General features: G+C 35.7%; 1 protein-coding gene, 1 long non-coding RNA gene and 1 other non-coding gene across 3 annotated transcripts; 2 read left to right on the top strand and 1 right to left on the bottom strand.

The window, feature by feature from the left end:
* Nucleotides 1-281: 281 nt before the first annotated feature.
* On the bottom strand, nucleotides 282-7169 carry LOC149416433 (uncharacterized). Its single transcript, XR_016303703.1, has 4 exons — nucleotides 7035-7169; nucleotides 5067-5213; nucleotides 3637-4060; nucleotides 282-758 (listed from the first exon to the last, which is right to left on the bottom strand). It is a non-coding gene; the product is annotated as an uncharacterized LOC149416433 (long non-coding RNA).
* A 489-nt stretch (nucleotides 7170-7658) lies between these two features.
* On the top strand, nucleotides 7659-7732 carry TRNAS-UGA (transfer RNA serine (anticodon UGA)). Its single transcript has one exon. It is a non-coding gene; the product is annotated as a tRNA-Ser (tRNA).
* A 1479-nt stretch (nucleotides 7733-9211) lies between these two features.
* LOC149416431 (uncharacterized) lies at nucleotides 9212-11533 on the top strand. The gene has a single exon (XM_089642149.1). It carries the CDS (start codon nucleotides 9286-9288, stop codon nucleotides 11308-11310), a length of 2025 nt encoding a protein of 674 aa, XP_089498275.1. The 5' UTR covers nucleotides 9212-9285; the 3' UTR covers nucleotides 11311-11533.
* The last annotated feature ends 575 nt before the right edge of the window (nucleotides 11534-12108 follow it).

The following is a 12108-nucleotide window of genomic DNA, read 5'->3' as shown; positions in this document are numbered from 1 at the left end:
TTTTCTACCGCACGCAGTGGAGAAAGACAAAGTACAAAGGTCGCACTGATACGGTTTCTCACCAGAATGGACTCGTTTATGTTTTTTGAAATAACTGGCATCGGTGAATGAATTCCCGCAGATATTACATAGGTACGGACGTTCACCGGAGTGTATTCGACTATGTGTTTTAAGGTTGCCGGAAAGAGCAAAAGAACGACCGCATACATCACAGCGATAAGGCCGTTCGCCTGTGTGTACACGTCCGTGTCGCCTTAATTCTGCGTCCGTTTTAAAAATTTTACCACACTCGACACACGAGAAATGTCGCTCATCGGAATGCTTCCTAAGCGTGTGGGCCTTTAAATTGCCGAGTGCGGTAAATTTTTCGCCACACACATCGCAAATGTACGGTTTTAAACCGGAATGAACACTCATGTGTCTTTTTAAATCGCCGTCGCGGCGGAAAGTTTTGCTGCATTCACAACAAGAAAATGGTTTGCTACTTGAATGTATCACTTCATGGCGTTTTAAAATACAAGGTAGTTTGAATTCTCTTCCACATTCTTTACATTTTAAATCTTTCTTTGATATTTTATCGTCTCTTTTACATTTAGTTTTTACAGAACAAACTAAATTCCCATTTGACTTCAACTTTTGGCTTAGTTTTAACTTTGTCGTCTTTTTCGACAATTTATTTTTGCATTTGTTTAGGTGCCGTAATAACCGACTAGGCTTCGTGAAGTTGAGATTGCAGAAGTCGCATTTCATGTCAGTACCTAAAAGAAAAAAAGATGTTGCATTAAATTATTAAAACATATACCCGTACATGTTATTTTAATAAAATAATGTAGCCACTTAAGCGATAGGTGTCATATATGTGTAGCGGTTACGTCACCGCTCCTAGGGTCATCATATCATAACCAGACCGCACGAGTAAAAAAGCTGAATTAACAATCAGACTTACGAAACTTCAATTGAAATATCGGTACCACGATACGTAAACTGCTGATAAGAGAATGTTTGCATACAGGGTGATGCAAATGTTCATACAATGAAGCGAGTCAGCGGTCCTGCGGGTTCGACGTCCACACGCTACTCCAACCCGTGGCAGACAAGAGCAAAGGAATCAGCAGCTATATAAGCGGTGGAGGACCTAAGTACATCATCATTCCATTCAACAAAACGCCTTTTGCATCTAATCCTAGAAAACACTTCCTTGCAAATAGAGTAGTGGATGCTTGGAACAAACTCCCACAACATGTCATCGATGCAACAAATATAAATCAATTCAAAGCTCTATTGGATTCACATCTGGAGAGAAGAAAGGACTTAGTTCAAACTTAAAACAACTCAATTACTGGCAAACTTGTTGTGAAATCAGATATGAGGGCATCAGCAGAATGCTGCCTGCTCATTACATAATAATAATAATAACAAGTTCGACCCAACATCATCCCTACTATACCTGACTTTGCAGGGACTTACTATGGACTCCTTGGGATTTACTTCAGCGCCCTGGCCCCGGCTATCATTCCTGCCCATCGCTGACCTCGGCCCCGCGGCATCGTTGCCGGCCTACATCTCCCGACCAAGTCCATCGCACCTTCGGCTACCTCGTTCACACTGAAGTTCTCAGAAGACCCCACGTCTTCATCAGTGCTGAACACGCCCACGAGTCCAGTCTCCATCAACGCGGTGTCGACTCACTGACCCGCATCTCGACCATTCTACCGCAGTCATTGCTGTCTACGCCTGGTATCATCATCATCGGTCCAGAGCCATCTCCCAAATGCACCACAATTATACTGGCTCGCAATAAACGCTGTGAATAATGTGATAAACGCACAACATCATCCTTCATTGTCTCACTACCAAGTACCCATATATGTATATATATTTACCAAATTATTTCATTAAGACTAATGTTCAAAATATTAATATGGAAACAGGTAAACTGTTTACTGCGGTTTAAAGCCAATGAATCCACCTACATTTCAGCGTTTATCTCATATTTTTAGGTTCTATAAATTTGGCACATTATGGCAAGCGATTGTTCAAAATGTTTTTACAAACTTGAGATAATATTAGAAAGAGGCAATTACTCGTATTATGAAATTGAACAAATTCTAAACCTTTCTCCTTTAGAAGACTGTCGGAAAAAATCTGTTGATTGACTCACCTACATTACTAGAACTAATCACATTCAATATACCTTCTCGTAGAATCAGAAATAAAGAACTGCTCTTCCTCAATCAACACTCGACTAATTATGCTTATAATTCACCACTGTCCAGAATATGTAGAATGGTCAACTTACGTCAAGACCTTGATTTTTTTGGTATAAGTCAGAATGTTTTTTGTCGCTCACTATTCAATTGAGGATATTTTGTATCACTTTAGTTTTAGCAAGGTCTTGACTTGACACTTCTATTTCATTTCTATTTTTTTATGTTTTCCCTGTTTGTCTCTTCTTTTATATACCATCCTTTACTCTTGCATTGTACATTGTCCTACATCTCGTGTCGCTTTGTAATATATTGGACGAAGTCCGTTAATTAATAAATAAATAATATGCCAAAAGTCGCTTGAGTGGATAGCATATTTGCAGGACATTTCAAAGTGATACATAATACAATTTTAGTTTGAAAATCCCAAGGAAGAAAGACCACAATTCATATATTTAGACGTATTGCTTAAAGTGACTTTAGTCATGTTTGGTGACAACGTCACCCATCTTCTTTACCATCAGACTCTTTGTCAAAACGTTCGGTCAGTTTGATAGATTCCCCTAGCTTAACAAACGGATTGCATCTTTAGAGCACAGGTGGGAAAGCTGTCCTTGTTCTACTGGTATTACAATGGAAGATGCTTTTGGCACCGGTGCATAGTCAGGAAACACGCCAAACATTTGTACACGGTTGACACTTGTCACATGAGAACGAGTCAATTATCAAATCGTTCCTTTGCCGGCCTCTCTGTTTCCTCCCTCTACAGCATGTTCACTCTTTCCTCTCTTCGAAAAGACCCTCCACACAGCATCCCCAAAGATGTGTGGGGTTAATGTAAAAATGTGCAGCCAGAAAAAGTAAGACAGAGAACGTAACAAGACATTAGTACAAGAAGGATATCCTACTAGCGTAGGTCGTCTCGTAGAATAGCATTACGTATTCGTCTTAGTATAAGCGAATAAGCGCAGGTTCATCTCGTTCGCCCCCCGTGATGTAGGATGTACTAGATGCAACTTTTAAATACAAAAAACGCCGCCTGGTCCTATCACACATTCTTTGAATGTCTATCAGCGTCATAGATAAACAAAGTTTGAATTGAGAATTTACTGGAAACATAAGCAGTGTATTTTGATACTGGCCACATTTTGTGACAAACTGATTAAATGTAAACTGTCGATTTCCCAAAAATGAATAAATAAATAAATTGCCGTAAAATTAGAAATGAAGAAAGAGGTGTGAGGACAATGAATGACTTGGAAGGGAATGGTTAAAGAAGTCGAGAACACCCGAGGAAGACATGGCACGATCGAGGAAAACAATTACTTACTCAGTTGACAAGTGCACTAGAATTCACAGCTACAGACCGTTCAAAAGTCCCCAACGCCGGGCATGCGTCAGCTAGTATAGTGTAAAATATCAATATTACCGTTAATCAATCCATCAGAAATGTCTCCACTTTTTAAATCCAAGTCCAAACATCCAATTCTCTCCTTTTTAATTTTAACGCCAGCATCAACCCCACATTCAAAAAGTTCTTTATCAGATATATTGTTTGTATTTAGTACATCTTGAATGTGTATAGAATCACTTTTTGGGATGTTCTCATCAAAAATATCTTCGTTTCTTTCTTCGATCCAAAGTATTTCTTCTTTAACTTGTTTGGAAACAACCGTCATTTGATCTGTGAAGTTTTTGGAAGGTTTGTCATCGCACACAAAAGAAGTGACTTGAATTTCTCCATTAAAGTTATCTTTAGATATCTTGAAGTCTATGCAAAGTATATTTGAAATTGATGGTTCTTTCTTTGATTGAAATGTTTGTAAATCTTCGCTGCTTGTGTCGAATTCGATCTGGAATCATTTTAATTGATACTACTATATGCATATAGAGATGAATCACACTTAGGAAGATAACTTCTAATCAAATTCTTGTCCTAAACACGCTCATTAAAGAATATAAACAAGTGATAGAACACAAGTTGTAAAAATAAACAATATTTTAAGTCCACCCCTTACAACGTGATTTTGGAATACCGCAAGGCACTGTATTGGGTCCATTACTATTCATCTTGTATGTTTATTTATTTATTTATATATTCAGACGCCATGAAATGGCTTTTACAATAGTGATAATAGAATTACAAGCGTATAGTGGTACACAGGATAATAATAGCAATAAATTAAAGAACAATTAATGCGTACACAAAAACACTATTGCAAGTGATGCAGTTATTAATATATGTGCAGTAAGACAATGCATAATTTAAAAGAAATATATACCTTTGTAACTAATTTATAATAGATTTGTATAAGACCTGTCATAAATCGAAGTATGAGGTGTCTATGATATTAATCAGTAGGGAGAAATTTTGTTAACGATATTCTTAAACAAAACCTCAGTGGAAGCATTATTTCTTACGTGGATGTCACTGTCATCATGGTAAAGGGTCAGGACTGGAATATTGTAAAGGAAAATGCAAATAATGACATGCCAATATTAAAATACTGGTTTCATTCAATCCTTCTCTCAATAAATAAACTCAAAACTCAAACAAACATAAAAAAATTATACACAATAACAAATGTAACAAAACTATCTGTAATAGTTTGTGTACCATTTTAAACCAAACAACTGAAATAAAGTACCTCAGTGCAATTACAGACATTTGCGTCATATATTCTCCTTACACTCCTTTCTTTGCTCATTCTCTCTACATGCCCAAACCATCGGAGCGTCCCTTTCTTAATATTAATCATAACGCTTTTATCAGCCTTGCATTTTTTGCGCATCTCCACATATACATGGTTTTACCACACATACGCCTCAGGGATTTAATTTCTAAAGCATTTTAATAACCTTTATTTTTCCATTGTTCGTGGCTTCAGCGATGTTTTTCTTCGTCAGGATATAATGTGACTGCAAACACATTTCCTGAAACTTATTTATTTTCTTTAGTAAAGAAACGCACCAAAGACACAAGACACATCCTTCGTTGGCTGTTTTCTAGAAAAAGAAAATAAAAATGTATTAATAATTAAAAATATATAATTCAAAATAAGGAATTCCAGTCAATTTATTAATGTCGAATTCGATTTCAAAGCGCACCAAAGGTATTGAAATCTGATGGGGTTCGCGTGACGTCATTGGTTTTGTCGGTTAACAATAAGGTCAATCACACTCGGACTCGGGTCTGTATGAAAACAACAAATCTCGATTTAAATATTTAACAAGATTTCCAAAAAAATATGAATTAATTTGCAAACCATGGTATTCTTAACGCATGCGAGCGATCCTTGAGGTAGTTGTTTAAGTTCTGTCAGAAGCCGCCGAACAATTACAAGAGGTTTATGTCTCTTACATTGATGGATGATAATACCATGAAAAACAAGTAAGATAAGAAAGAAAACTCACTACCATACATCAGTGTTGGTACTGGCACTCCATTTTGGAGTGCTAGGTTCAATTCGTTGGACAATTTTCGCTAGCACCAACCGTGTTCAACTCTTTATGAACTAGCGCCAACCACATTCAGTCCTCTATGAATGGAGTTCCCTGCATTTCCCCTTGTTTCAATATCTCTGTCAGCCTTCCCATCTCTCTAGAACATACTTCCTAAATACACAAACTCATCCACCTGCTCCAAGTATTCCTCATTCACAACTATATTGCACACTGTTTTCGTACTCTCTCTTACAAACACCATGACTTTAGACTTACTTACATTCAACATTAACTCATTCTTAATACATACTTCGTTCATACTAGACACGAGAGACTTCCATTCTGAAATCAGCACTGAATCAGTCTGTATTCACAGGGCTAGCTATATTTTGTTAGAAATTCGCACTGCATCAGTCTGTATTTACAGGGCTAGCTATATTTTGTTAGATATTCGCACTGCATCATTCTGTATTTACAGGGCTAGCTATATTTTGTTAAGATATTCGCACTGCATCAGTCTGTATTCACAAGGCTAGCTATATTTTGTTAGATATTCGTTCTGCATCAGTATGTATTCACAGGGCTAGATATATTTTGATGACCATACACAACAATAATACGATACGCTTGTCGAATTCCACTGCACGCTGAATACACAATTAGGTAAAGGTTACGAATTCCGCTTCACGGTAAATATGGAATGTTTACTTTGAATTAATACTTGAATTTAGTTATATTATTACTAAAAGTTACTATAAATGTTGGGGAACCTTTAATAACGTCTGCTCGCGTCCCCTTTAGAGTTATATCCCAGTTTTCAAGTAGTTTGTGGGCTACGCTAGGTTTGTATAGACTGGTGTGTGATTTAATTCTAATACGATATTATGAATATAATCCAACTCTTGATATGAACATAGTCGCCGTCGGCTGCGACTATAACAGCGCCGCATACTAATTGACATATCGCGTAAGTGACTTAATAAACGAAATTAAAATTAAAAGTGCGTATTTTTCCGTCTCCCCCGACATAAAAAATCATGTTTTGAATTAATAAAGCTAAATCCATTTATTTGAAAGTGAAATATTGCGTATTAAGAGTGAAGCGGAATAAGAGAAAAATAATAATAACTCTTTTTTGTGTGAGATGGTAAAAGATAAATTTAACTTCCATTTTTTCTCAATCAACGTTAAATTTTAAGGATAGGAAATAAGAATAAATTATTAAAATAACTCAAACTAACAAACTAAAAACCAATTTTGCGCTTAATAACTCAAACCCCCGACTTAAATAGTTGTCTCCTTTTGATGTTGAAGTTGAAGAGCGTTTGCATGCAGCGGAATTCGACTTTACCAATAATACATCTAATAATTAGGTCTCGGTACCTTTAATCCTGTTATAGTTTCCAATATATCATCATAAGTCCTTGTTAATGACAAACTATTTCCATCAATTCGAAGACAACAACTGCAAATAAAATTCATTTTTGAAAATTCTGCTCCATCCATAGTTGTAAAATTCTTCAGTAGGAATCAGATTGACATATGTGCAGATCTGTTTTGACGTTTAGAATCCATAGATAATTTAAAATGTAATGCCGAACAGATGTACTTTTATTAGGCTCTGACCATCGTTATTGCTCTATTATTAAATCGATTTTTTATAACAAATAATTATAAAGCAATAATTAGTCGCCCAAAATATTATTACAAATTGAAAATATCTCCCGAGTAAAAATAAATGCCGCCAACGGGAATCGAACCCGTGCCTTCTGATGTCCAGTCAGGTGTTCTGAAACCACTGAGCTATGCCGGCTTATTTCCAACCCGCCAAATGATTCAACATTTTCTAGTACATCAATCAACAATTAATGCTTATTATATTTTTTCACCTGTAAACAACCAACTTTATTTTTGTAGGAAAGGCTTACAGGTGGAGAAAATATAATAAGCAGTAATTGTTGATTGAGGTACTAGTACATATTGAATCATTTGGCGGGTTGGAAATAAGCCGACATAGCTCAGTGGTTACAGAGCACCTGACCTGACATCAGAAGGCACGGGTTCGATTCCCGTTGTCGGCATTTATTTTTACTCGGGAGATATTTTCAATTTGTAATAATATTTTGGGCGACTAATTATTGCTTTTAATTATTTATTACCCTTTATGCTATGCATAACACCTTGTCTTATAAACATTAGTTTATCATTAAAAAATAATGTTTTTTTGTAATCTTAAAAGTCGAAGAGCTTATTGCTCTCCAATTAAAACCATATTTCACGCCAAAAATATATAAATAACACGTTGATTTAATTCAATTTCTACAAGAAATAACTAACTATATTATTGGAGATGGTGAAAGATGCATTAAAGTTCTACTTTTTTCAATCAAAGTTAAGGTTGAAGGTCAGGAAATTCGCATAATTTTTTAAAATAACCTAAACTATACCCTAAAAACTTATTTTGTGCAAATTTGTTAAAACTCCGACTTAAATAGTTGTCTCCAGTAGGTATTTTATTTTAAATCAAGTGATGTTTTTTTAAAGAGTACTTGTTATCAAGTGGAATTTGACAAGTGTACCAAAATCATTGGTGATGCACTACGTCATGTAATATTTTTAATCGAGCCGCTATCAATAACACCCCTTACGTAGATGGCAATAAGGTTTAAATTCCCGCTTAACACCATCCGCCTGTTTTGATTTATGCAAGAAAAAAACATGGCCAAAAAGTGCCTTTTATTTTATTTTGTGGATGTTCAGGCATAAATATTTAATTTTTTTTCGATCAATTTATAAATAACTTAATTTGCCACATTATTTTTTTCTGGGCTTATAAAAAGACTTATTTAAAAAATACTCGATTATTTCATTAATATTTTATTATTTAATTAAAGCATCTGAAACATTTATAGGCGACCAAATTTTCAAACCAAAAACACATGATTTTGCATTACTACGTAGGTCATCGCCCAGCACAAAATAAAAAAATATTATAATTATAATAAATATACCAACGAATGTATGATAGTATCCCTAAAATGAATTAATGTTTAAAACTTACGATACTACCTCCCTAAACACGAATTTTTCTCACTTAGGGAGATGTTAATTATTAACAAATTAAAACTTGTTATTTTTTTGCATTGCTTAATATGTCTTGCATTTTCATTTAATATTACTTATATTTCTTTTTATATAATCCAATCGTTGAAATTTTAACCAGGTGTCTAAAAATGTATCGTTTTTCATCTTCCTTTGGACACACTACACACTTTATTCATAAATTATTCTCCATGAGAGTGGTTTATTTATGTTTTCCATCAATATTTGCCACCTACTTTAGAACAGATCACACCTAGTGAGGTATAATCATAATTGCCTATGGTAACTACTAAAAATGTTAATTTATTTTTTTGTATGAAAATGTAAGAATTGTATTTCAATATACCTACGCCGATTTATCAGCATTGAGAAAAAAAGAATTCTGCCAGAGCTAAAGACATAAAAATATTTATCTTTCTACAATTGATTAAATTGTCTATTAGCGTTTTTGACGTTTATTAATGTCAAAAGTGTTTTGTTTTGTGTCTAAAAAATAATATTGTTTGGACTGAATATTATTTGAAATCAATTAATGCTTCATTGCACAATGGATGATTTTTATGGAATTTCTTCGCTGGAATACATCTTAGAGGAATGCCCACCAGTTTCAGAATTCGACAAAGTTTGTCGCATTTGTTTATCCCGCTCGAATTTACAATCACTATTTCGATATTGCGACAACTCAAATATATTACCACAAGACTTGTCTACAGCCGTACTGCTCCATCTGGACGTCGAAGTAAACATAAATGATTCCTTACCAGGCAAAATATGTCAGAAATGCGTTAATGTTTTAAAAATGTTAATCCAAGTGAAACAACTGAGTGAAAACACGCAAGAGCGTCTGAAACACGCTTTAGAATTAGAAATCACAAGAAAAGAATTATTACAACCCGCTGCAAAGGTAGAAAATAGTGATATAGATTTGATAATTGAAATTTCTGACTTAAACTTACGGAAATTTGATGATTTATCCGCTGACGACGATGTTCAAGATGATATCACGTATGAATGTTTTCAAAATGAAGCAACTGTTGAAGAAGGAAGCTCTGAAAAAAATACCATTGAAACATTACGAAGAATCGAAGTTACTAATAAGCCCAGAATATCTGCAGATTTTTCGTTCAAGTGTATTCGTTGCGTGGAAAGATTTTCTTACAAAGCTGGGCTAGAGCGTCACTTGATTTCAAAGCATGGCAAGTTATTGAGTGTTCCTTCTGTGAAAGCCAGCAATCGTAATGCTCACGGCGATCCTGAAAAGTGTATTTCTGGCAATTTGTGCAAAAAGTGCGGTAAAGTGTTTAGAAGCGAAAGAGGTTTGTTAAAACACTCGACGATGTATCATCCTTGGTTTAGCGTGGACGTGTCAGGAAAAGCTCTTTGCCCGACTTGTGGTGAAGCTATCGAAAGAAAGCATATCGTGGGACATATGATGTTGCATCAGATGCCTTGCAGCGGTAACACCAACGCAGAACTGCTAGAAAACGATTCAGCATTCGAACAACCAACTTGTAGTCTGATTGTGCAACCACCTGAGGATTCGCAACTTTCTGGTGAAACTACGCAACTTCTGACTCTGTTCAACGAGGTTGCAGATGCAGATGGCAGGGTCGTGTGCAAACTGTGCGGCTACGAATACGGCAGAAAGAACATCCTTCGACACATACGCGGACATTTAAAAGAAGCGCCCACGTCTAAAAACACGTTTAAAGTGCAAACTATTGACGAATCTAAACCGTTTATTATTAATACGCAAGGTAAGGCTGTGTGCAAGCTTTGCGGCAATGCATATCATAGGAAATATATACTGAGGCACGTAAGAACGCATTCCAAGCGCCCGAGGACATCTAAAATTAAGCCAGTTGCAAAAAAAATTGATGAAATACCGGCAGAAAATACAACGTTTTACGAGTGTCTTTTATGCGAAAGGAGTTTTCTATACAGAGGAGGTTTGGACCAGCACATGGTTTCCGAACACGGCAAACTGTTCTCGTGCTACTGGTGCGAACAAGTCTTCAAGTTCAGAAAGTCCAAATACCGACATATGAAGCTCGCTTGTGCGAACAGGCCTACTGAGTTGTTTCCTTGCAAGGATTGCCCACGAGTCTTTAACACATTGAAAAAATTCACACTACATATCGATCGGCAACATGTTTCTGCGGATTCAACGAAAGAACTCAAACGCCTGTTCGGATGCAACGAATGCAAGTCAACATTCACGTCGACTTCTAGCTACAAAGCTCACATGTCCATACATCTGAATGTACGAACGCTCTGCACGATTTGTGGTAAGCGATGCGGTCCGAACTCTTTGAATTCTCATATGAAAACCCACGCAGAGAGAACCATAAGATGCGAGCTATGTCCGTACCGAACGAACTTGCAGAACAACTTGAAGATTCATCTACGGAGTCACAGCGGAGAGCGACCGTACGCTTGCGAATTATGTCCCCATCGTTCCGTAAACATGAGCAACCTAAACGTCCACCAACTGACGCATTCGGGACTGCGTCGCTTTCAGTGTTCAGAATGCGGTAATAAATACAACGACAAGTGATTGCTGGTTGATCACATCAACTTTGTTCATCGCAAGCTGCGTCTGAACGTCTGTCCGTATTGCAACAAATCCTACGGGAGTTCTAAGCATGTTAGGCGACATATGAGAACTGTCCACCCTTTAGAATGTAAAAATATCAACAGTAACGAACAATAGGGTATAAATAGGTTATTAACCACCATTTAAAAAAAAATTGAATTAATAAATTTATTGATTTGATTAATATTTTTTTTATTTATTTTTAAGGGATAACAGTAGACCAATGCCTAAAATGTTCCACACACATAAACACACTCAAATACAGAGCGAGAAAACTAACAAACACCTTTAGATGCCAAAGACGTATCCTAAATAAAGATTTATTCAGAATGACATACTTTTCTTTCTGCGAATAACTAATACAGTATGGTGATGTAGGATGGGGTGGAACTTATAAAAAACACACACACAACCGCTTTATATAGCACAAAAATTAATATTAAAAACAATCCTATTTAAGCCTTTAGGCCTCTGGCATATTGACGGTCATATTTAAGAAATATACTCAGAAAATTTGTGTTTATTTCCACTTCTCAATAAAGTACAAATAAATGGAATATTTCTGGACGTATCCGAAAAATAAAAACTGTTTTTGAAAGGTGTTGAAATATGCTTTCAATTTTATTATTAGAAATAAACATATAATTTTTGAAATATTAAAATTTTGAAATCAAACATAAAAAAAGTTTTAAAAATGGCTCACCTTCCGTTTTATCGTCTAAAAAAGAGGTTCTCAAACTTTTTTGTGTCGTAGACCCC

This window comes from Hesperophylax consimilis, chromosome 17 (assembly GCF_061612785.1).
Source record: "Hesperophylax consimilis isolate HC1 chromosome 17, BYU_Hcon_1.0, whole genome shotgun sequence".
NCBI classification, from domain to species: Eukaryota; Metazoa; Arthropoda; class Insecta; order Trichoptera; family Limnephilidae; genus Hesperophylax; species Hesperophylax consimilis.
Note: the sequence above shows the minus strand (reverse complement) of the source record. Positions and strands in the feature narration are given on the sequence as shown.